The sequence below is a fragment of the Melanerpes formicivorus genome, unplaced genomic scaffold (assembly GCF_026170545.1).
Source record: "Melanerpes formicivorus ecotype bairdi unplaced genomic scaffold, bMelFor1.0.p_v2 SCAF_2, whole genome shotgun sequence".
In the NCBI taxonomy this organism is placed as follows: domain Eukaryota; kingdom Metazoa; phylum Chordata; class Aves; order Piciformes; family Picidae; genus Melanerpes; species Melanerpes formicivorus.
Genome location: NW_027142354.1, coordinates 20,682,254 through 20,708,664, shown reverse-complemented (window position 1 = coordinate 20,708,664; position 26,411 = coordinate 20,682,254). Strand labels below are relative to the sequence as shown.

General features: G+C 41.6%; 1 protein-coding gene across 1 annotated transcript in view; it reads right to left on the bottom strand.

Moving 5' to 3' along the window:
- IGF2R (insulin like growth factor 2 receptor) overlaps positions 1-24,554 on the bottom strand; it is a 59,523-nt gene extending 34,969 nt beyond the window's left edge. Inside the window, exons 1-15 of the mRNA XM_068152706.1 lie at positions 24,340-24,554; positions 16,597-16,730; positions 12,855-12,979; positions 11,183-11,281; positions 9,814-9,943; positions 8,322-8,442; positions 6,788-6,902; positions 5,294-5,456; positions 4,960-5,140; positions 4,026-4,129; positions 3,478-3,642; positions 3,025-3,165; positions 2,512-2,658; positions 1,488-1,619; positions 981-1,128 (exon numbers count right to left, since the gene is read on the bottom strand). Of these exons, the coding sequence (XP_068008807.1) occupies positions 981-1,128; positions 1,488-1,619; positions 2,512-2,658; positions 3,025-3,165; positions 3,478-3,642; positions 4,026-4,129; positions 4,960-5,140; positions 5,294-5,456; positions 6,788-6,902; positions 8,322-8,442; positions 9,814-9,943; positions 11,183-11,281; positions 12,855-12,979; positions 16,597-16,730; positions 24,340-24,488 (2,054 nt within the window). The 5' untranslated portion in view covers positions 24,489-24,554. The remainder of the gene's footprint in view (positions 1-980; positions 1,129-1,487; positions 1,620-2,511; positions 2,659-3,024; positions 3,166-3,477; positions 3,643-4,025; positions 4,130-4,959; positions 5,141-5,293; positions 5,457-6,787; positions 6,903-8,321; positions 8,443-9,813; positions 9,944-11,182; positions 11,282-12,854; positions 12,980-16,596; positions 16,731-24,339) is intronic.
- Positions 24,555-26,411: the final 1,857 nt, after the last annotated feature.

Sequence of the window (26,411 nt, the reverse complement as noted above, 5' to 3'; positions counted from 1 at the left end):
GAACAGGTATCCTCCTTTGGAAAGGAAAGGAAGTTGTACCTTGCTTAGGTATCTAGAAAACTTCAACACGCCCTTCTCTAGAAAAGTGACAGAAATATCAAGTTCCCATTCTCCAGAGCAGCATTCTAACTGCAGACAACCTAATGCTGGGCTCAAACAGGTTCTATACAAATACATGTGGAAAGTGAAGAGCTAGCATGGCATAACAGCAAGGTTTCTCTCTTGGAAGAGAGCTGCCTTCTTATGCTCTTAGCTTGACATAAGCTTTGGTTCAGAAAGGGTTCATTACTTTGACTTAACACTGGCTCTCAGATCCAGTCTGACCACCTTTCTCTGAAGAAGGGTGTTAGTGTCTGCTTTGAACTGTCCTTGGCTAAAGAGTAACTCTGAGTCAACTCAAGTACAGGTGCATGTGTTTGCGCTATATCACATCTCCAGCAACAGGCTGATCTGGAACCTGAAGCATACAGACACCTTATCAGACATAGCTGGTAGAAGGTAAGAGCAATAACACAATCAAAAGAGCAGTACACACTGGAACTGTGCCTGCACAGCACTTACAGTAACAGAGAAATAATGCAACATCCAAGCTCTGGATTCCACCTTGGCATATGGCAGTCACTGCTCATAGCAAGTCCAGCAGTACCTTAGGCCAAGCTCTTGGAACCCAACTGGAGGTTGGCTTAATATGGCTGCAGCAGTTAATCTACAGCCTACAATCCCTATGGGAAACATAAGGGGGAGCAGCAGACTCATTCAATCTCAAAAGATAGCTGTAAACAAGATTACATGTGCATGGACTTTGTTTGAAACACTTAGCAGCATAATTACTGCACTACCAAGTAATGTTTTGCATATTAATTACCTGAATCTATTGCAGGCAGCAGAGTATTTTATATGCAGATTGATCTCTCTTGCACACAGACAACACATCATGCAACAAGAGATCCATTACAGACAACAGAATTAGAGTTACTCACCTTTGTGTTACTTGACATGCTGCTGACTGTGTGCCACAAAACTCATCTGGCATACTGCCACAGACGTTTATGTAAAACAAGTAGTTGGTAGTATTAACTACATAGTACCCACTTTTCTTGGCAAGAGGCGATAAATCGAAAAAGAAACCTAATCAGAAGGGAATATATTTTATCAGATCAATTTTTTTCTCTCACAGTCAGACACCTAATTCACCTCCCAACCACCAAATAAGCGTCCTTCCATGTAATTATTGTTCCAGAGATATGGATACACTAAAATCATGTTTTCTTATATAGAGAGGCCTACTACAGTAAAATATATATTACACCTGTTTTCTTCCACACACAGTAGGGGAATAAGTTCATGCTGCTTCATACACATTTAAAAGTGCTATGGGTGCTTAGACTTGGGCTGAATTCACTTTGGTTTTGTGCATCAAAAGGACTCAGTCTTGTGACAAGTTCTATCCCTCATGGCCTTGCAATTTTCCTAACAGAAATACATACCTGCCTGAGGATCAGAGACTTGACAGTTATCTCCTTCAGTTTTAGAGAGGACACATGCAGCAGCAGTATACCAATCAAATGCAAATAAACATATACCCTCAGACATCAAGATTGGAGCACTTTCTAGATCACCTGGTATCACAAGAGCAATGTGTTACATATACAGTCAGGCTGCCAAAAGGAACTAGGATTTTAAATCTAAATACACTAGCTCTTCCCCAACAGCACAACCCTTATAAATGTTCATGTACCTTGCCTCTGAAAATGTGGGCTAAAATAGAACTAAAAATTTCTTGCATCCCCCTTCCCAGAATAAAAGTTTAGCTCAGTACTGAAGATGCACTGTTCAGTCTCTTCCTCACTGCTACCACAGTCATTGAACAAATGTTTCCTTTCATACACGTACTTCGTGCTTTGCTACAAAGCAACAGCTTTATTACAAAGTAGTGCGTAACCCAATCCTAACAGCCAGCACACTTGAAGCATTCAGCTTCTTCATGCTGAAGCACAGGAATATGGGTTCCCTGTTTTCCTGGGAAATTGTTAAACCAGTGGGCTATTATACGGAGAATAACAACATTAACAACTTCTGCAAATGCTCTGCTTTTCATAAATTGCAAGCAGTTCAAACAGAAAATATGCTCATTGGAAAAGAAGGTTAAATTATTTGATCTCAGTTCAGAACCAGTCTTTCCCAAGAAAACTGAGGAAAAGAAGTGTTTTGTATAGCTTCCAGGTATCTGTGAAGCTGTAATTACTTAAATATACTTTCTTCAAAACATGATGAATCTTAGCTCAAGAGACTTACTCAAGGGTCCTTAAAGAGTACTTGTATACAAGGTGAACAGAGCTTAATACCCACAATTACATTATCCTCCTAGTGAACAAACCACAATGCTTCAGTTTTTTCATAAAAGGAAATCAAAGACAAAGGCACATACTAATACTTAGCACTCATGTCTAGGCAAATTAAATTATCTCCAGTTTTTAACTGAATCAGAACACAGCATGTAGATATTCTTACCTGGTCTGCACACTAAAGTGATGACAGTTTTGATTTTTTTGCCACCACCACAGCTGTCTCCATTTGAATAGATAAGTTGAATATTTTCTCCAACCTTTTTAGGAGATGATACAAATGTTCCAAGATTTGTAGCCTTGTTTTGTTTATCTGTAAAGACAGTAAATAAATTGCTTTTGTTTCCCTGTAAAGAAGTTTACAGTACTAGAATAATAGCAACTACGCAAACAGCAAGTCTTAAGAACACTTATCATTAGGAGTTCATTTTTACCCAAACCATGCTATGAAGCCTGGAGTTCTTTAGACGAAATGATGCAAGTAGCCTTTTGTAACTAGAGTCTTTGGGAGAACAAAAGATACCTAACTCCTAACTTCCGTTACCTAAAGTAACTGAAGACACTCAGGGGATCCATCTCCATTTGCAGAGGAAGTGCCAAGGCTGCATGCAGAGCCAAAAAACTAAACAAACCCAAAACACCAAAAAAAGAAAAAAACAAAACCAAGGAAAAGACTCACCTACAGAGCAGATAGCAGCAGTATCTGAGCAGTTGGAAGCTCCTCCTTTCTTCCATACTTTATGGCAGACATTGATGTAATAATTTTTCCTCTCTCCTTCTGAAAAACTACTGTCAACAGCTTCCCAGTTCTGGGCTAACTCTGAAACAGAGGGGATTGTTAAGAGCAAGTCATTAAGCTTAACTGTTGTAACCTCTCCATGCCAAAATGCCCTTTATCACAAGAAACCCCACATGTTTGAAACCATTTAAGATGGCAGCAACCAAGGCAGTCATGGATACAGCTACTTTCATAGGGCACTCCCTCATTTTGGTACACTTCTGGGAAGTGAACATCAGAACCCCAGGAATTCAAGAACAGCAAAAGCAGATTAATGCTCAGCTGAAGAATTGCACTAGAAATGGTAAGTACAATCAGGCCAAAGTAACTGAAAGCTAGCTCTCATTGCCATACCTGAGCTGCGGATCAAAGGTGACAAGTCATAGTGTTTTCTCTTATCAGTAACTCTGCAAAGGAGATCTTCTTTCTCTTTAACACATGCGTATTTTGTATCCCAGGTAAAAAAATAGGTGCAGTCCACTTCACCAGTAAACACTGGAGATCCTCTACCATCGTTACCTTAACAGGGAAGATGGATAAGCAGATGTTAATTGGGGAATGGGGAGAAAATGAGACTTGAAATTTTTTTTGCTGCACAGGACTTCCATTTGTGGTTTGTGTTTTGGTTAGTTTGGTTGTTGTTTTGGTGGTGTTTTTTACTGCTGACTAAGAAACAAGACTCTTTTATACCTCAGTATTCTTGATCATCAGTGCAAATTTAACATAACAGGGCTACCACACAGCTTACTACAATCCTGCCAGGCACTGAAATTTGTGTTTACTCTAATAATATCTATTCCTTGTACTAGCTGTGGCTCAAAACATGCATTCCTTTGAACATAAGGTTACTAGCAAGAACAGGAGTCAAATCCTGAGCAGTCATCACACCTTGTAGAACTCACCTGCTGTTTCATTGCATTCAAAGTTTATGACAGTCATTCTCTGAAAGCCGGAACTACATGCATCCCCATTCGGATAAATTAAAGTGAGATCCCCATCAGAGTATCTGAGTAAAAAGTCAGTTTTAGATAGAAACATGGGATCAGACACAATCACACACTGTTCTTCAGGTAACAGAAGTCATACTCTTATTTGTCTCACTCAAAGTGAAAACAAATGTTTGTTCAACATTAATACTGACATTAGGGCAACAAATGTTTGCATCCACTGATTTTTCTGGTTACTTTTCACGAACTTGTTCAGAGTTTAAAGAATGCTCTAAAGCAATTCTAGCTGTGGTGAAGTATCTGTTCCCACTAGTTTATAGCATGGCTATTTTCGCAGGTAGAGGAAATCGTAATTCTCGGAAGACCACTCCAACAAGTCTGTCACATGCTCAAAGACAGAATGGAAATTCATATCCAAATAAATAACTTCTGCTTTGCAATCTCATGCAGACTATTATCCCCAAGAGCTACCTCGAAACCCTGAATATCCAAAAAAAAAAAAAAAAGAAGTTAAAAAAAAATCCTGGACTAGAGCAGTCATGGATATGACTAATGCATGCTCTTGCAAACGAAGGAGAGATTACCTCTTGCTGCAGACAGCTCCTAAAATATCTGATCCAGATGTCACTTTACATGCAAGAGCTAGCACAGGACAATCTGCAATTTTGACACCAAAGTTTTCTTCCTATCTAGGCAATTGACTCTGCCAGTATCACCTGCTCTTTTCTTTGCTATTGCTATCCTGGTATATTGCTAAAGTTTTCCTAGAGAAACTGCACAAAGTTACTTGCATTTTATATCAAATATTGATTACATGACAAATAAGGGGAAAGTAGGAAACAAAGATCAATCAGACCAGTTATAACAGGGATCAAGAGCCTCTACACACCTTAGGGTTTGATTCTGAAATCTTCCTGCCACTTTTTGCTGGTTATTTGAAGACTTGACTTGGCAAGACGACGTGTATCCCATTCTGTCCTTACAGATACCTGCAGTGGTTTTCCCACATACATTCAAATAATAATAATACTCCTCTTTGTCATCTTTGGCTCGATATGGTATCACATAATCTGAATGAATAACAACAGGAAAAGTGCTCTAACCCACAGCAGAACAGATGTAAAAAACAAGTATCTACAGCCACCATTCTTCCTGTTTCCAAAGACAGAACTGGAAAATCAGCTAGTAACATCACAAACACAAAAGAAAAACAGTGATCTTACCTGGAGGTTGAGTAAGTGGTCTTAAATCAATGGAGATATCATGTTGCTCATTAGTCAGAAGACAGCTCTTACTCTCCAGGTAATCCCTGTGACAGGCATACTCAGTAACCCACTCAATTTCATACCGGCAATTTGTTTTTGCTGTGAGTTTGGGACCTGCACTCTAACACAGAAGTTAACAGAATTTAAATTACTTACTTGAAATACAATCTTTAAAGCAACAATGCCATATTCCTTTAGGGTCAGTAACGACTAACTTCACCTGTAAATTGCTCAAGAAGTGCAAACATTGTCTCTGGCCTCTTTGATGTTGAAAAAAAATATAACAGCTCTTACTAATGATGTGTTGGACTATTAGAAGTCTAAACAGCAGTAAAGTATAAGGCAGTACCAGAAGGACAGCAGAAGTGATATTACTTTTAAAAAAGCAGTTTTCCATAACACATTGACAAAATCAGAATACATGATCCCAAATTGCTAAGCACAGCTTGCATTGTGTTGGCCTCAACAGCTGTTGACAGAGGGGAGCAGAGATCATGTGCTCTGAGAGCAAAGCAGCCTCCAGACACTTGTGTTTTAGTAACTTTGATTCCCTTGGTCCAAATCAAGACTGAAACACATTTGAGAATTCTTTAGCCAACATTTCTGTCAGATGTATTTCTGTACTATTTTTGCACCTCTGGGAGGGGCATCTTAGTTCTTCTCACTTTAAAGTGAAGCATTTAGAAATCCACTTTGTTTCATAAATCTGTATTTGTCCTCCACTAAAACAATAGGCGGATACATAGATATGTATCTGGTAAGTTAAAGGGACAAGTAACATTAGTAATACTACTCATATTACAAGTGTGCACAGCTGAAGTGATGTATTAGGAAGTGACAGCAGAGAAAAGCCCATGGTTTGTTTCTGCAGCAATGACAGTGAAGTACAGTAACTATCTAGGTCAGATGAGGGATAGAAGATTAAATCAAAAATTTGCCAGTCAAGAACTCCTCCTTCACTAACCTGCAACCAAAATCATCTCAATGTCAAATGGCAGAGCATTAGCAATAGCTGCTCTGGCCCAATTCAAGGAGTATGGGTTGCTATTATCCAAGCATTGCATCAAAATGATCACTGAAGCTTGGTTAAAACTGTGTTCTCAAAAAACTGAGTTGCTGCCTAACACTAAATTTTACTTTAAGTTCAGGAGCCTGTTTAGTAAGTGACATGCAATGACACTCATTGGCTGGTTGTTTTTTTTCTGAAGAAGGTCAGATCAATAAAAAAAAAAACATTTTAAGAAAATAGCTGTTAAGCATGCCCTGTCTGACTGAAGATGGAAGAGTGCTCATGAGCCAGCAAAGCTCTGTGACAAGTTCTTAGAAGACTTCTTGAAAGAGTGCATTTAGGATCTTGCACTCCTCACAAGCTGCAGACTAGGAAGTTCCTGTTCTCTTCAGGCCTGAACAAAAATGAAAGCTAATGCACACAAACTGAAACAACAAAGTTACCTCTTCTCCCCTCTTTGATGGACAAACAAAAGTGATCGTCACCGCAGGGTTGTGACCGAGGCAGAAGTCTGGCCTTTCTTCATCTCCGTATGTTTTCTCATAACTCAACACTAGCCTAGAAACAGAAAACAGCAAACCAAAAACACAAATTAAGACACTGTGCACTGTAAAGAAGGATATCCTTGAAAGAACATGCACTCTTACCATAACACACTAGAGTAGCTTTGCTCCTGAAAGTAACTTTTATGAAGGACTTAACTTGTAAACTAAAACAAAACCTTCAGCCTTGTAACTGATAGGCCAGAACCTTTGGCCTCCCTATTAATAACCTAGTTTATTCTGCTTTTCTTCATCTTGCATCTGAGATAAAAAGAACACTGCAGAAATCAGTAGGGCACTATTGACCCTACAGACAAGGTAAGGGGGCTCAGATGCCCTGAAGCTGAGAAAGACCAGCATACTAAGTAAGTCTTCTGAGCCACACTGCGTTGCTCAGACGTTTGTTTTGGTGAGTTGGTATCATCACTTTAGGCTTGTCTGCGGCCAAGTCCACAGGGCTGCTCACACTACTGCCCCAACTCTTCCTTTTCCCTGGTAAGATGGAAAGGAAAAATCAGGAGCAAACTGTGAAAACCCTTCAGGTTGAGACAAGGAGAATTTAATGGAACAATACAAAGAATGAAGAACAGGAATAACAACAATCTAAATTAAGTAATATACAGAGGGAGTCATATAAAACACCAATGGTTCATCCCATGCTGCTGATGCTTGCCACCTGCACCAAAAAAACCACTGCCAGAGCGTGTCATGCATGATATTGTAAGGTACTGAACACACCACTAGTTGGTTCAGCTGGCTGTCCCGACTTCTTGAAGAAAATTAACCCTAGCCTAGCTGAAACCAGGATGGTTGGTGTGTTCTGTTTAGTTTGTTTTTCTTTCAAGCTACATTTCCAGCACAAAAGGCAGCAAGCAGAACAGAGGCAGCATCAAGGGAACACTTTCACTTAGTTCCAGCTCTGCCACCACCAGGAACAGCAAGTCTTGCATTGTTTATCCATTTCTTCAACTAAGAACTTGTTAATGCCAAAATACAGAAGGGTAACATCTAGCCCCATACTCAACATTTAAAATATTCCTATGTGGCAGAGAGAGCCAAATACAGTGCATAAACCCACAGAGAGGCAAGTGCATTTATGGGCCCTCAGATAGTAGGCAGATGGGGTCAAATCTCACTTCCTGCTTGTTGGCAGAAAGCAGCAATTGTTCTGTGTTTCTGAGAGTTTTGCAGTTCTGTAAAACTTTGTCTCTCACAATGAAGAATAACATTTTATCTGTTATGGCAGTGCAACAAGATGCCTGAAAAAGAGTCTGCCTTGACAGTACTTAAAGAAATCTTTTTCTGCCAATGCTTCAAAATTGAAATGGTATTGATGGTAAGATTTTGGAAGACTCATCTATTACTAAGACTGCTTTTTTTTCCTGCCCAGATGACTGAAGTGTCCACAGAAGTATCAGCACAAAAAATTACATACCTATCCTTGTCATGCAGTTTAAGCTGTTTGTTTGGATGGCCAACATCATATGCCTGACCTTTATGTAACAAGCAAGCAGCACTCCCAGGAGGGCAGTTTCTGGTCTCTCCACTTGAACTTCCTGTTATAGAATACAGAAAACAGAATACAGGACTCAGTTTCTAAGCCCTGCTCTACTTGAAGTATCTTCCTATTTTACCTGTGGGTTCCCTCACTTTCATTTCTTTACCCTTTTCTAAAAGTACTATTAAAACTGGTTCCCCTAAAATGTGAACCCAACAAGACAAACCTGAAGAGCTTGTGATAGGCTCATGCTGCCCTGTTTATGCACAGCAAATTCAGCCTTCCTGATAGAGCAGCTGCAGCTAGTTACCAATTACTAGTACACCTGCTTGGATGTGTAGGGCTTTGAAAACCTCCAGAAGCACACCAAGTATTTTCTGTTTCTTCCCCCAACACCAAAATAATACCAAGTAGTGGGTAGAGTTTTTCTCACTCCTCTGTTTTCTTATAGGCCATCTTATTCAAAGCTGTCAGAAAAATGAGTTCCAGAGTAGGGAATTTTTAAAAGAACAGACTCACCACTGGAATGTTAGAGGTTGGAAGGGACCTCCAGAGGTCACTAACTCCAACCCCCCCTGACAAAGCAGGATCACCTAGGGTAGTCTACACAGGAATACATCCAGGTGGGTTTTGAAAGTCTCCAGAGAAGGAGACCTCACAACCTTCCTGGGCAGCCTGTTCCAGTGCTCCATCACCCTCACTATAAAGAAGTTTCTCCTCATGTTGAGGTGAAACCTTCTATGATCAAGTTTGTATCCATTGCTCCTTGTCTTACTACCACACACCACCAAAAAGAGATTGGCCCCATCCACTTGACAACCACCCCTCAGGTATTTATGGACCCTTAACAGATGCACAAAATACATATTTAACTGTAAGAGTGAAAAACACAGCAGGAGTATCCAGCTAAACTAGGCTTTCCAGCAAGCTTCAAATGAGTGGTTTTGCTAGTTTAATTCCTTAAGTATACAACTCCCAGCTGACATGAAAGGGCCAGCTATATACTATTACTTACCCAAGAACCTAAACACTTGTTTTAGATGCATCTCAGGACATTCACTTGCAACTGAACAATAGCCTGAGCTGGAGTCCAAAGGACTCCATTTCAAGCACATGAAGTACTATGAATGATCTTAGTCCTATTTGGTGGCAAACAGAAGCAGCTACAGACAACCTGCACTCTTCTGCTCAGTCCAGTTAAAGTCAACTCTTTAGCACTACTTGCCCATCCAGAGGAGTGTATCTCTGAACACCTCAACAGACGGCTTCACAGAAAGCATCCTTCAAAACATCAGTGTAGTTTGAAATAATAGTGCAAGTACTAAAATATTGATCTTTGCTCATAGGACAGCCTCAACTGAGGTACTGGGGGGGAACTACACTACTAGAAATGTATACACCAGCAGGTGACAGAAGAAAGCGTTCACACCTATATCTCTGCAGATATTTATGAACAAAGAATCATCATCAGAATCATCCACCAAGTAGTGTCCTGAAACTTGGATGAGAGGATTCAAGTCATGTTTCTTCCAGTCTTCATCAAAAACATAGCAAGGGACCTAAAACAAAAACAAAAAAAACTGCCTGCAATCCATGCTATACAAGTAGGCACATACAAAGCCAAGTTAATATGCAGAAAAGGTTTTCACTTTTGGTAGCTCAAATACATAAAGCTAGACTTCTAAAGCTACATATGCTGACCAAAATGAGGCATCCAAAGTTAGACTGCTCTGCTCCAACTTTTAGAAGAGTTTTGCTATAAACAACCATCCTGATCAGAAAATAGGTTGAAGAGTAATTTAAAATTCTCAGCTCCACCAACTTCCAACAGATGCTTTATATGATGTAGCAGTTTGGGCCAGGTGGCCCCTGTTGTGGCCACATGAGACACACCTCTGGTGTCCCAAAGGGTCCAGCCCAGTGGGTGGGCACAGGAAGCTGCATATTTAATCCCATAATGTCCTACTCCCTACAAAAGCCACCTGCAGGGTCTTGCACTTCCTTTTTCTTTCCTCGCCGCTACCTGGTAACGGGGGGAGCTATCTCGTGGCCTCTTGGGCCTGGCTAGGCCCAAGGCCGGGGGAAAAGGACAGTCTCAGATCTGGCCAGCTGAGATTAGCCTAACAGTGGAGGAGAAGGGGGAAGAAAGAGCCCTGGGGGTTTTGGGTGTACCCTCAGGTGGGGATGGGATGTTTCTGGGTATGCTTTGGGATCTCTTCTCCCAGGCAGCCAGTACCAGAACAAGAGGACACAGTCTCAGGCTGCACCAGGGGAGGTTTAGGTTGGATGTTAGGAAGAAGTTCTATACAGAGAGCGTAATTGCCCATTGGAATGGGCTGCCTGGGGAGGCGGTGGAGTCGCTGTCATTGGAGGTGTTCAGGAGGAGACTTGATGGGGTGCTTGGTGCCATGGGTTAGTTGTTTAGGTGGGTTGGACTGGTTGAAGGGTTGGACGCGATGATTTTGAAGGTCTCTTCCAACCTGGTTTATTCTATATTCTCTATTCTCTTTTGTCACTGTGCTTATGGTTCTCTGGAAAACATTCACTGCTTTTCCATTTAAACTTTCCACCACTTTTGCAATCCGTTTGTCTGAGTCTCATTCTTTTTGCCCGGGGGGGGGGGGGGGGGGGGGGGGAAGGGAGGTTCGGCCTTTTCAACCTACCACATACAACTATGAAAAAGTTAGGTTTGTGGAAGTTACTGGTATTCATTTTCAATGTAGGTGGGTGGTGATAGCAAAATTACCAGATGTACCAGAGTAGGTTCTGCATCACAAGTAGGGTAGTACATACATTACCTCTTTCACAGGTTTAAACAAGTCTTTTTTGCAAGCCACAAAGGTCCTCCATTCAAAATAGTGCACACATTCTGTTGCCATTACAAATTCAGGGGTACCCTATTTAAAGGAGAGAAAACAATTATTTGAAAAAAAGGAGTTTTACCTCTGTAGACAGAGAAATTCATTCAAGAGATTAAGAAAAGCAGAAGATACTATGACCTTTCTGTGATATGCTTTCTTAAATAATTTGCTGTTAACAAGCGCTGTTAACAGTTTTGCTGGTAAACTCAGGATGCGGGGTGCTAAATCCTCAGTCTGCATTTGTACCAGTGCTCAAATTATCATGTGCCAATCCTAATATGCAGTAATTATATTAAATCTTTCAGAAGTGCTCACTGTGCTAATTGATATTGCCAGAGCACCACTCACATCTAGTTACTAGAAAGGAAAACACCAACACAAATATGTACAAAGACGTGAACAGCAGAGCAACGCACTGTTTACCACTTCTGTCTTTCACCCTACAAAGAAAAGCAGTTAGTAATCTTTTGTGATGCACAGGAAGAATACCTATTATCTCAGCTACTTATTTTTATGTGCTCCCCTTACACACATCTGTAACTACTTCAAGATAGGGGTTCTATCATAATTTGGAGCTGGAAGTTCATCTGAACATCTAGGGATGACAACAATTAGAGGAAGACAACAATTAGATTTTCCATTCTTCCTCCACCAGTTCAGCTAGAAGCATTTTAGCATATTTAAACTGATTCCCTCCTCATTTAACCCTGCCATAAATGTGCTGGAAACAAGTTGTCCAGACACTATTACAAAATCCTTCTATTAAGTCACATGAAGAGGAAGTGTTAGAACTATGCTAACTCAAAGTTTGAAGATTGTTATGACCTGGTGTTACAGCTGGAGTTGAGCAATGTTTTTTAATTTAAAGAATCATCTACTGAAACAGATCAGGCAGCATTTAAATCTGGGCTGCACTGGCATTTTGTTTGAATTGGCTAGATTTCCAAGTAGAGGTGTGAAACAGCATCATCAGTGCCAATAGTTACACTAATCTCCAATACACAAATGCATCAAGTGATCACAGTCTGTACAGAAGACCAAGCTGTGGTATTAGCTAAGTGCATGGGAAGTGTAACTCCAAAAATGCATGTGGAGTGAACTCCTTACACACATGCCCCTAAAAACTTTACAGGGATCTCCATTCACATTTTAAGCAGATTCTCAAGAACAACCACTTTCCCAGGAGCCCAGAAGGACACATACCCACTCTTCATTCAACTACATGCAGACAAAAATCTAACACTGCTGTCAGCTATGCTGACCCATAACAGAGGCCACTCATTTTCTTCAGTGTTGGTTTCGTAAATAGGGCAACTTGGACACTACTGACATTTAAACAATAGCTCTCATTGTTGATTCATTCCTCCATATTACACTATTAAAAGACTACAGTGCAATCCCTGTAAAAACATTGAAAAGCAGAAGAGCCCACAGTGAGAGCTAACCAGCAGATCTGCAGTTAATTTTGGTACTAAAACTTAACTGGCTCTTCCTTAAGCTATGAAGCTCAGTGACTAGCACATCCGCAAGTGCAGCAAGTCTCCTTAAAAAGCAAGTTAGAAGTACATGTCAGCTCCATTGAAGATAAGAACATGAGATTGAGACTCACCAGTGTTTTCCCACACAGGAAGTTAATGGTGCTCTGAAATTGGTGTGGACTGCCTTGCTGCAAGCAGTTATGTGTAGTGTTGAGTTCCACAAGGGTTTCAGAAACTTTTTTCAAGTTTAAGTCACCTAGGTTTAATGTTTGAGGGGGGAAAAAAAAAAAAGTAGTTATAACCCAGCACCTTCACAGGCTCCAATTTCAATCACTGATCAGCATATTATAGATCAGCCTACTTGAAGACAAGTATCTGAAAAGACTGCAACCAAAGACCTTCCTTGCAGTTCTTGTGATTTGTATGACTAGATCCAAGCTAAGATAGTGTTTGACATCTCTAATCACACATCTACTTTCTCAAAGGTTTTTAGCAAACACAGGAAATTTTAAAAAGCCCAACAGCATATGCCACTACAAATTAGTCACTATCTTACAAGCAAGAGCTAAACAACTTCATCAGACAGCTGTTATGAACTAGTTTCAAGTAACACAATTCATTTCCTTCCATCAGCTTTGATGCCATTTATACCAAAAGCACGAGCACAATACAAGAGAGACTATGACAATCAGAATGGTTTGGCTTGGAAGGGATCTTCAAAGATCATCTAGTCCAACCCTCCTGCAATAAGCAGGGACTTCAACTAGGAAGTTGCTCAGAGCCCTGTCCAACCTAACCTTGAATGTTTCCAGGGATGGAGGTTCTATCACTTGTTGTTCTACCAATCTGTTCCAGTTGTTTCACCAGCCTCACTGCAAAAAATTTCTTCTATATGTCCAATCTAGATCTACTCTCTTTCATCTTAAAACCATTACCCCTTGTCCTATTGCAGCAGACCCTGTTGTAAAGTTTGTACCCATCTTTCTCAAAGGCCTCCTTTAAGCATTGAAAGGATGCAGTAAGGTCTCCACAAAGCCTTCTCTTCTCCAGGCTGAACAACCTCAATTCTTACCAGCCTGTCTTCACAGGAGGGGTGCCAGTCCTCTGACCATTTTTGTGGTCTTCCTCTGGACCCACTCCAACAAGACCATATTTTTTCTGAGCTGAGGACTCCAGAGCGGCTACTGCATGTTAAAACACACACTTGCTGGAACTTTGACCAGCCTATTATCTCCTAACCCAAGGCCAGCAAAAACACTCTAGACCTGAATAATAAAATCTTAACACCAAGAGGAGAAGTAAGCCAACTGCAGGAAGCAGGTACAAGAACCTCAAAAATATTCTATTGAACTGCACTAGACAGAAAGTAACTTTAGCCACCAAATCTGCAGGTAAAGGTGAAGCAGGTGCAATCAAAAAGGAAGCTTGATGCTAACATACCAAATCCCCTCAGTAACTTATAGCTTTTCTATTCATGCTGCACACCCTCACAAAAACTGCCTCACAAGAAGGCATGGCAAGACACTGATATCATAAGACATTGGCAAAGTGTCCTTTTTTTTCCCCCATATTAGCAGAAGGAATCCAACACAACTTTCTAGGCAAGCTGTGTATAGTAACAATATGCACATGACTAAAAACCCTCCAGTTATACATCTATACAGTTAAAAGCACCAATTTAACAGAGAACTTATGGAAGCAACATCTCAATACTTACCTTAATGCTCTGGAAGCATTATTTTTAACTTTAAGAGCTTAGAAAAAACACACTAAAGGCACTTGTGAGCTGACTTAATTTTCCTCAGTTTAAATGATACCCAAGAAAAATAAAGTTAAGAGAGTACATCTTGTTTACTACAGTCTAAAATGTGTGCTCCCTTTCCCCCTGCATGCAAGAACTTCAGTGACAAGTGACTTATCCCATCCCTGCTCAAAGAGCTAGTAGTCTTATCAATCATCCCCTCACACCACCAATTTCCCATGAGCTTCTTTCCAAAGTACCAGTTCTGCAAACACCTTTACCATAATACCAAGCTCCCTCTTCCATGATCACTCATGTTTATCCATACTTCAGAAATGTGTTCTTTTCACATAGCAACACACTACAAATCTGCTAGTATGGCTAGTACAAAAATTATCATCAGATACTTCATATTGCATGCCTGTGCTAAACCGGTACCAAAGGCACTGTCCAGAACACCTTTTGTTCATGGACTCCACCCGTTCAGCTGTTAGGAAGGAGAAAGGTGATCATGGAAGACATCCAATCAGTTGTCCAGAAGAAGAGGGCATTTAGGTGGCAGTCATTATTTCATGGTCCATCTTTCTACTGCAGCTGGACAAAGTGTATATTTCTTCACTGAGATTAACAAACAATTATGATAATATTCCTGCTCATCATTTTAGTAGTAGTCCAGCTAAATGGCATACAAGTTGCTGGGCATCACACTAAAATGAGTAAGTACCACACTGGGGAGAATAGAGCTCCTCAAGCTCACTCAAGCTGCCGTATTTCTGTTTCACTCAAAAAATCATGTTATAACAGATGTTGCTTCCTTTTCTAACCCACAGGTAACTGAATTCTCAACCACATATGGGTTGAGACCCATATCAGCAGAAAGCAAAATTCTTGCCGTATGTTTTAGGAATGAAACACATTAAGAGCACCAAGTAGTCTGAGATGTCACACTCCTCAGGGCAGAAGATGCTACTATATGCAACTGCAGTTTGAACTCAAACATAACCTAATCAGTCAGCCCAGAAAACCTTGGAGTTTGGACATATACTGCACTACACACAAAAAACCCCAAATCCAGCCATGAACTGAGATACAGGTTTATAATATCATTGGGTGCATGAATAACCCCAAGTGGCAACACTAGCAGTTTGTTTGAAACACACTGAATGACCACAGCATGAAACCCAGGTATTTCTGGAGAGGGGTAGGGAAAATGGAGAATGATTAACAGCTGTGCATCTGCATACAACTTAGAATCATCTTCCTCCTCACCACCTTACAGCAGTTCAAGCACTTTTACTGAAGACTCTCAGCTTTCTATAAGCGCTGTCTACCTATGGAAAGCAACACTAAAAAGCATGATAGAAAATTCTAATGAAATGAAGCAATAGTTAACTAAACTATCAGAAAACCTCTTCATCAGTATTAGTATCATTACTTTATTAGCCAAACAACAGAAGAAACCTTGAAAGTGACAAGCATCCATGAAAACAGGCATACGAATATTGGCTAGGGCAGAAGGGGCTTCTGACGGATGAAATAATTACAAGCATGTGTATAAGAATGTGTCAGTTTCATATTTAGATAAGCACACAGAAGTCTACCACACCTCAGAATACCAAGAACATCTGTGAACTACCAAGGCAACCAATAGATTTGACAAGCATGATGTTTCTCTGTGTAACAACTTAAAGACTGCATTACAGAGGCTGAGCAATACTCCAGGATTGTACTACTGAGTAACTTGACTGAACAAAGAGATGATGCCACATCAGGCTAGGCTGTGGTAGTTTAGAGATGTAAGTCAAGCTTCATCCTTTGTTCAGTATCAAGCTTCAAAACGAGGCCATGCACAGTGCACATCCTGTCACAGGTAGATGCACATATTCCCCTTTGAGACAGCCTTCCATAGTGTCATACTAGATTACAGTTAACTAAATCCTGAATTTCATTGTCCTCTTAAGTGATTAGCTCATGTTTCCCCAAATCTACCCAGTACACCTGCAACAGAATAGTTTTAAACTGTTCTGAGAAGAAAAAAAATATCTTTGCTAACATCTTAAGTTCACAATAGTTAAGACTACTCATTAATGTAACTCTGAACTCCTTATGAGGAAAAGCACTTAATTACTTACCTACAGACTGATAGGTATTCTTGTTGATGTCATATGCACAGATTGCACTTGATTGTCCACACTCTTCGACAGGATAACATAAGTTAATTTGATAAAGCACATGTTTATCCACATCAATTGCTTGCCATGTGTAACTGAAAAGACAAAAAAACTCCATCAGTTAGTATTCCTATTGTCTGTACTGCCATCCTCTAGACATCAGTCCTTGAAATAACCAGGCTACAAAGCTAAGAGCACTACTAACTTATATTTCTTATTTATGTTCTATATCCATAAATACCAGAAATAGTTGTTAGTGCCCACTTGAGGAGCATATAGCAGATCCATTTTTCTATTTCTTGAACACCCAACTGCACATTCTTCCTCATCAAATCTCTGTGAAGCCCATCTGACTACATACATACCAGGTGGTGAATCTTTTTCTTTGAGAGTCTGATAAAATTCTCCAACATAGGTAGCTGGCTACATGTTACTGCACTTCAGCAACACCCAGTAACAGCAGCAGAAGCTACAAATCTATGTAGAATACAACAGCCAGTCCCATCCTGTCTGCCAGCAGTGGAGTCACCTAGCTTCAGCATCCAAACAGAGTTTCAGACTCTCATAACATTCAGACTGGAAGACGTTAATAATGCATATTAAGAGTCTAGCTGCACTTTCATGCCTTTTTTTCTTTTCAATATACATACATATATATATAATTATTGAAAGGACTGTTTATGAATGGTGATGTCAGAAGCTGAAAAGCAAGTAGAGATATCCATGACAGACTCAGAGAAAGATCACACTAGCTAGCTACAGCCATATCAGAAAACCAGCTGTTTAAAAACTCATATGGGAACATGAAGTTCTGGTTAAATACAATGGGAAATAAAGAGTAAAAGAAGGTGGAGGGAGGAGGGGGGAGTGGCACAGTTCAGAGGCAGAGCACGGATTCATTTCCCTCACAGCAGGTGTTAAAACGGCACTGAGATATGCATGACACAGCACCACTCAGTTTCCAGGCAGGCCCAGGTCAGCTAGTTTGGAGTCAGGAGCTCTTTAGACAGCCTGGCTTACTAGTACAGTTCTGTGGCCAAGCTCTGCTAAAAAAGCACAGCTCAGTAAACAACCAGCCTAGCTCACATACACTTCTCATTCTGGCAGCAGCCTGCATCCTCTGGATGGTATTGATTTTTGTTTCCCTACTATCCCAAGTGGAAACCTCAGTAGAATTTAATACAGTCATCCTCAAACTGAGGACAACAGTGATTTATTATGATATTGCTGTCTTTCACAACTCAAAAAGGTTCTAATATATCTATCTGACATACAGAACCATTTGTCTGAATCTACAGATTAGTACTACACCCAGCAAGGGAGCTCAACTCCTTCCTCTCACCTATTAAGAAATTAAAAGTTTGACCATAATCTCCACCCATAAAGTTTGTTTGCCTTGATCTCTGTCTCACAGGTGTTACATAACTTGACATAGTAACAAGACAGATTCCTTCAGGAGTACTCAATTGCGTTCCATTATGAAGCCCAATCCTTGGGTGAGGAAGTGGCAACAACAGCTCAGCTATTTTACTCTCAATTTTGAATCCTCCAAGAACTCTCAAACCTATTGCACCTCATCACTAATCAAAGAGCCTGCAATAAGATGCTACGCAATTTTCCATCAAATTACTGACTACAAGGCTCTTACTTCCCAGCCGTGTTAATTTCAGTCTGCTAATGTCTGGAATATAAGGACAAGAGAATTGTCTCTGCAAACTGAAAAAAATAAGTGTATATCCTAAGTACGATGGTATATAAATGCTCAAATATAAGAAGGCTCAAAAAATAACTTACCAAGTACTAAATCACACCTGAAACACCAATAAAGTTACTTTTTCATCAGATTAAAGGACTTGTGAGTCCGGACAAACATTTGCCATAGCTCTTTTCTCACAAGTAGAAGGAGCTGACATTTTACAGTCACAAGAAACTAGCTCAGAGAACTAATCATTTCTGAAGCGGACAAAGGCAATCCTGATGCAGGATGAAGTTGTGAATTAAACTACAGCACAGAGTAATCAAAGTTCAGGAATGAAAGATAGTTTGACAACATACAATTGCACACAAACAAACAAAAAAACCAGTAACAACAAAGACCTACACACACACAAAAAAAAAACCCAAACACCAAAACCACTATCAGAAGAACCTGACTCTACTTTTAAAGGCTCTTAAAACAGCAGGAGATGAAGACCTCACAAGGAAGCCCCAGAAAGTTACCATTTAACTGAAAAACTCCCAAGGGTTCCACTACTCCTTTTTGACTCGTTTTAAGACAACAAAAAGGAAACACATAATACTATGACAAGCTAAAGCACTTTTCTGTGTCTGGTGTTGGGTTTTTTGTTTGTTTGTTTTTTAGAGAATTTGCAGATTCAAGTGTTTGTGAACTGAATGAGAATCTACGTCCTTCACACAACAGAATTATCAGTCTATGAGAGATTAAGGAATCTGCTTTCCCAGTTCCATGTTATGAAGCAGAGGAAATCAACATCTTCAAGTCAATTCTCCGACATGCCAGAAGCAAGAGAAACAAGATGAGTGTGTTTCAGCAAAGCAGTCACTGAAACCAGCCCTTCCCTCCACTCTTTCAAAGGCCTCTGGACAGGGAGGGCAGAGGAGTACTTCAAAACAGTCCACAGAAAGGAAATAAGAAATCCTATGTTTAATCACATTACAAATCACAGCTTCAGTGGCATTACAAAAATTAAAATCTAATGCAGCTTCAGAGCAGTATTACTTCCCAAAAAGTTCAAAGGACTTTTTTTTTCCTCTCAAATGGATATGAAGAGCAGAGCAGAAGTTATTCATTAGGAGTAACAGCAAGCCAGATGTAGCCTGAGCAGCTCTTCTCAGAGAGATGCAAAATACACTTTCACAGCAAAAGCATGAATTATTTCTCTCACAAGTAAGATTTTTGGCACAAAGTCAGTGCCTGGAAATAGTTTCAAGTTGCATGTACTCTACTTTCCAATAAGACACAAGCTGACACCTCCACTGCATCCCATAATGGAAACAATCTGTTGGCAATTACATTGCCTCAGCCATGGTCAGGTTGGGCAACGGGCCAGCTTCCTCTAGCTGCTCAACATTTACCTTCACCAGTGTTGATACCTCATGTAATTTCCCCTTCATTAGGGCTGGCCTAAGTTATCTTGCTGGATGGGCTTAAGCTATCTCAGACTCAAGGCATGTGAGCTTCTTTAGGGAGCTATTACATCAAGAGCTTTAAAAAGTGACAGCCTTGGTCATGGGGTGGGATACAATGCACCCTCTATCCAGGGAGCTTAATACAACCACTACAGCATGGATGGCACCATTCAAGCAACTGTTTCTGGTGCAGTTCAAGGTCTGGGCTCAAAGATGGTGTCTGCCCTGATTACAACTGCTGGTTGTTTTAGCGGTCATATCACGATTCCAGCTGTTTCCAGATAAACCCAACCATGGACTATCACACAGTTAGAGGCCTGAAACATACAGCTATGTCAACCCCCGCCCAGGTTGGGCTCTACTCTTCTCCCCTCCCCTGCATGTGTCTGGCCTCAGCATCTGACACAAGTTAGATCCAGGAACCACAGTCTCTCAAAATTAACTCAGCAAAAAACAGGTGCATGCACATGTTTGTGGAGAGGGGACTGCGCCCAGTCAGTGACAGCGGGCAGGGAGGATCCTCTTCTAGAAGCAGTGCCAACCCAGGCCACTGTCAAAAGCAGTTGTGCAACCAAGCTGCAAACAAGTTACTGGGAATAACCTTGCCTGCAGGCCAGCCTCTTCAGCTACCTAGCTTTGGTTTTAAGACACTGAAGCAACAGCATGAAAAAGAAAATTAAACTACTTTTCAGCAAGTTTTGCTTTTTTTGCAAGTTGAGCTTTGCATTCTTTTAATAAAGAAAATAAACAACTCATGAAGAAAGCATGAAAAAAGAAAAAGAGATATGAACATTAGAAAGTCTAGTTTACTTTGCAAATCAGTACCTCAGTCACCTAAGTCAGACAAGGCGCAGCTGGCTAGCAGCTATCACAGCACAGATGTACCCATGCCAGAGCCACTTGGAGGTCTGAGCACTAGAAAACCACCTCAAATGCAACAAAGTACCAGAAAGACTAATAGTACCATTCTTAAAACCATGCTCAAGTTTTTAGTTCTCAAACTCTTACCCAAGGGATGACTGCTAGGAAGAAGCTACTCCAAACAGCTCTAGATCATGGTTAGAAAAGATGTTTGCTCTCCAAGGAACACACTGAAGAGGCTTATTCTGCTGAAGGGGTGTTACACAGAGAGACCAGCACAGAGAGAGGGTAACATACAACCACAGACTTGGAAAGCAGATCCCTGTATGTATTATTATGATTATGCATCCACACAATTTTGTGCCCAGCAGCTCTTCAGTTATCAGAACACTGCAGAGATTAAACTAATACCTGAAGGTATTTATGAGCAGGTTCAACCAGCATGATCACAGGTAGACAGGCTCAGGAACAATTACCAATATGACCACTTTGAATCTGAAGTTGGTTAACTCAGACCCACTTGTTGCCACCAAAAAAATCAGTTACATGTGAGTAACATTTTAGCACAAATATGTATGGTAAAGAAACTTAGGTCAAAGCTCCTTACAGAAAATGAGAGCTTGAATGGCACAAGGTACAAAGCTATCATTATACTTCAAGAGCTTTTTAATGTCTTCTTCATGCTTCACTCTGTTCTGGGTTACCTGCCACTTATTCCAACCATCACATACAGCAAATGCCTTCAGGCAAGCTTTCTTGCATACGTATCATGTACATGACAAGCTGTTCAGCTTTCTCCATCCCAGACACATTTGGTCTTCCATGCTACACCATAAACCATCTTAAAGAACACAAGAAAAGGGATAGAAATCTGAAGTTCAAGCATGCAAGAGCTATAGGAAGGTAGCTCCTGCATTGAGAAACGTTTAAGTCTTTACAATGGCAGCTTCCCAGGTATGTGAAGCATGCACATATGCAAATAAGTCCAGTAATGACTTCTTTATGATATCTCCCACTTAAACATGTCACAGCAGTTAACACAGTTGAGCAAGTTCACCTAAAGGTCACCTCCCTGTACTCAGAACACACTTCTTCACGAAGGCTAAGTTGAACACACACACACACACACACCCCCCAGCACAGTTGTGGTTTCACAACAGAAGCTGAAAACAGTGTTTGAATTAGCCAAACTGTACATACAGTCAACTGCAGGAGTTGTCTTATTATGAACATTAAATGTAAAGTTGGCTTACAATCCCAAACTGGAAATTCTACATAAGAGCAATCATGTGATGAACAGCAGAACAGCAGGCAGAGGTAGTTTCAGGCATTTGTTGCTCTGCCATCGCACTCAAAATGTTTCCGGGAGTATGTTTACAAGAGAAGGTTAGTTGTAACTTCCCCTATGTTACCTGGAAGGTGAATCCAAATTGCCAAGCTTTCTTTGGTTTTTAAAGTAGAGGCATTTTTAAAACAGTTCATAAAATTCACTAGCTCCTGAAGTTTTTTCTCATGTGTCGTCACATAAAAGATGCAAAGGGAAGAAGGAAAAAACATAGGGAAATAGAACAAACTGGCTGGTAACTTCTTTCCCAGATGGTCAAAATGCAGCAATCCTGGAAACACCTCTAAACAAAAGATAAAAAGATTTCCAACTTCAAGTTACACAACAACAGACAGCTGTCAGAGCACACAAAAACAAAGGAGAAAGCGTGACAAAACCAGTCACTACAAGACGTGACATTTGACAAATTTTCAGAGGAGGAAAGCTTTTTTTCTTTGACTGCCCAAGCATACTACCACTAAGCTCAGCTACACAAAACAAGCACCAAACTCACCAACTCAGGTTTACATAGCTTCATGCCACAGTTGTTGCACAAGAGTTCTGAGACCTTTTCTCCTCCCTGCAAGACAGCTGTCCTAACCTTGGTATCACTCTGCTCTTATTTAGAACAGTCAGTGCCTCTTCTAATCCCCAATATTTCCTTTCTTTGCCCCACTTTTGACATTCACACTCCAGACAGGACTGGTGAAGCTGCAGCAGCCTCTCTATTAGGCCACACACAAGTCAGAACAGTTGTAAAACAAATAAAAACCGTGGCTTAAGGCAGTGCAAAAACATGTTGGTCAGGCACTTGGCCTGCATACCCATGTTACACCTTTTGGCTGAGATATCAGACAGTAGTGTAAGCATTTGTGTTACCTAATCATATAAGGGTAGCTTTTCTGCAATTGTGCTTGCAATGATCTGCATGGAGTCATCCCATTTGTCAGACTGCAAGTTCTCATTTTCCCCTTTATCCATTCTAGACTACTAGTCCTTCAAAGCAGTTTTTCCCAACATGGCACAGCTGCAAGTGCATGTTTTTGAAGCAGCTGATCTTAAACCTAGAACTGCCAGTTATGCTATCTACTCACAATTAATTTTTCACTTGCCAGCAAAGGAAAACTAGCTTAAGTAAAACAAAAAGAGACTGTATGTCTCTCAGTGGTGCTCCCAAATATTTCTCCTCACAGATATGCAACAAAACCAAGACAGATACTGCTAGGATCTGATGTTATTCACAAAACAGAAGCAGTGTTTAGGGTAAGGCATTTAAAAGAAAAAAAAAATATTTGAGTCAGAGGAGTTACAATCCCTCCAGAATAGTTTCTCATTTCATCCTCAGGCCTACAATTATGGTGGTCATCTGACAAAACTATTTTTTTGCCACCCTCATGGGTTAACCTTGCAAGCAAACCTACTTTTTCCATTTTTCATCATTTACCAATATAAAATTTCAGAACCCACCAGAAAGCAAGCCCGTTCCCTTCAGTGATGCAAGCTCTGCCTGCAGTGCTACATTCACTGTGTTACATTGGTGCCTGTCCCATGCTGTTGCTTGTGGTAATGTATTCCTGTAGGCACTGCTGCATGTTCCAGCTAAATAATGAAGAAATTAAAACTGAGAAGATATTGTTGTCTGACTAAATTCAGAGTGGTAACATGCCAAAACATGAAGAACAGTGCTATTTCCACATAGCAGTACTCACTTCTCAAAGCTTTCTTAACTTGCTTTTAAGTAACCTAATGGCATTTGGCAATATTCTTAGTAAAAAGGAAACTATCGAGTGATGTTTCTTCCAAATCACTTCATGTTTTTTCACACCAGAACCAATACAGTAATACAAACCATCAGTCCTGACCACAGGCATATTGAAGGGAGCAAGTCTGCCCACCTTCTCACCTGAAGACTTCCTTTATCTGCAAAGTTTCACGAGGAGGTCCCACAGAGAACTGCTCGACGGCGCCAGCCTGCTGACACCCGTCAGTCCACTGAAGAGCTTCAGAGAGCAGCTTTACTGACTTCCCAGCGCTGCAGCACAGATCAGGCTTGCTCTCGTGCCTGGGAAAACCTGCACACTCAGCCGCGACCGGCTCTTCCCACAACCTTCCCGGTCTGACCCTTACAGGAACAGGGGACCAAAAGCCCTGCTGGGGCCGCCCTGGGGCCGGGGCTCGCCAGGACAGGCTCCCAGGCTGAATTCCCACCCTTTCCAGTCGTTCACATGCGTTCCCACGAAGGGCAGGAACGAGAACAAGCACCGTGATAATCTCCCTCGCTCCGTACTTAGCCGGTTGCAGTCCTTCCCACGGGAAGGCCCTCTGCAACAGCTACGTGTTCCGCACCGCCGACCACCCCCACTGCCCACCTGCACAGGTCCCGGTATGCGTCGCTCAGGGCCGCGGTGGCCCCGCCGCCGCCTCCCCCTGGCCCAAGGGGCAGCGAGAGGAGAATGAGGAGGAGCGGGGCGAGCGCGACATCAGGAGCCGGGCCCGTAATCGGTGCAGCGGGTGCCATGGGCGCGGGCCGGGCCAGGCAGACACGGCTGCACTGGGACGTCAGACAGCTCCGGCGACTAGCAGCCTGTCATGTGACTCTCTCCCGCCCACTCCCGGTCATGTGACCACCGTCATGTGTGGACGCGGCGTTCACATGATGCGACCCCGTCCCTGCCGCTACAGTCCAGTGGGCGGGGCCCCCCTACCCCTCCCTCCTCTCCCTCCTCCCCGCCTCCTCTCCCCCCCCCCAGGCTCCCACCCTTTGGCCCTGCACGTGCTGGGAGTGCTCACTGATCACCTGCCACCACCCTGTGGGGGTGCGCGCGCACGCGGGGGCGGTGCAGGGAAGTGACGCGGCTGTAGCTGTGAGGCCAAGCGGCGACGGCCGTGGGGCAGTCTGTTCGTGTTGGCGTAGGTGCGCAAGGATGTAAGCGTCACCGTGGGCCCCGCTGCCTCCAAGGAAACTGTTAAATGATACTAAATGAAAGCACAACCCCAGAAATTCTATTTTCATCTACAGTACTACTACATATGCATCAACCTAACAGTGAATCAAAGTTGCAACACAGCAAGGATGGCCACGGAGCTGTAGAAATACTGAGATACACATTGTAAATACAAATAACCTTTATAATTTTAAAGTGAAAGCTTGCAGATTCCAATCCTGTGACTTCGATTTCATGTATATTTGCTGAAACTTTCCTAACTGAGGGATCCAGTGGTTCTGGATCACAGTTTTTCCTCTGTTTAAAGCTAAATCCCTGGATAAACATTGTTGGGAGCTATTTATCAGTCATTTTTGTGTTTAAACTACATTTTGCAGATAGGAATGTTTCTGATTATCAATTTACCCATATTTAATGGTACTTCTCAGCAGAATACTATAGGACAGTGTTAAAATACTCTGAAGTATAATCTCATAATTTAACCTTTTTCTCAGGAGGGGCTGAGCACAATGACTGCTAGTTACTACAGTATCAGAAACATAGAATGGTTTGGGTTGGGAGGGACCTTAAAGATGTAGTTCCAGCCAGACGCCTTTCACTAGACCAGGCTGGCCAAGGCCCAGTCCAGCCTGGCCTTGAACACTTCTAGGGAGAGGGTATCCACAGCTTCCCTCAGCAACCTCTTCCATTATATCACCACCATCACTGTAAAGGATTTCTTCTTAATACCTAGTCTACATTTACCCTCTTCCAGCTTATAGCTGCTCCCCCTTGTTCAATGACTGCAATGCCTTGTAGTCTGCCTTCAGATACTGGAAGGCTGCTATAATTTCTCCCCAGAGCCTTTTCTTCTCCAGGCTGAGTATCCCCAACTCTTACAGGCTGCCCTCTGATCATCTTCATGGCCCTAGTCTGGACCCACTCCAATAGTTTTATGTCCTTATTGTGTTGGGGGCCCCAGAACTGGATGCAGTACTACAGGTGGTGTCTCACAACAGCAGCATAGAAAGGGAGAGTCATCTCCCTCAGCCTGCTGGTCATGTTTCTTTTCATGCCGCCCAGGATGAGGCTGGCCTTCTGGACTGCAAGTGCACATTTTTTGTTCGTGTTGAGTTTATCATCAACCAACACCCACCAGTCCTTCTCAAGACTGCTCTCAAGCCACTCTCCAGCCTGTATTTGTACTTGGGATTGCCCCAACCCAGATGTAGGACCTTGCACTTGGCCTTTTGTTGGACTTCATGAGGTTGTCATGGACCCACCTTTCAAGTTTGTCAAGGTCCCTCTGTATGGCATCCCTTCCCTCCCTGTTTGTCAACCAGACCACACAGCTTAATGTTATCTGCAAACTTGCCAAGGGTGCACTCAATTCCATTGTCCATGTTGCCAACAAAGCTTATTTTGAAAGTATTTTCCTTTTTCTAATACAAGAGTTATTTCACCTAAATAATTAGTACTGTGTATAGCGGTGAGTTGTCATCTGTTCCATCTTGACC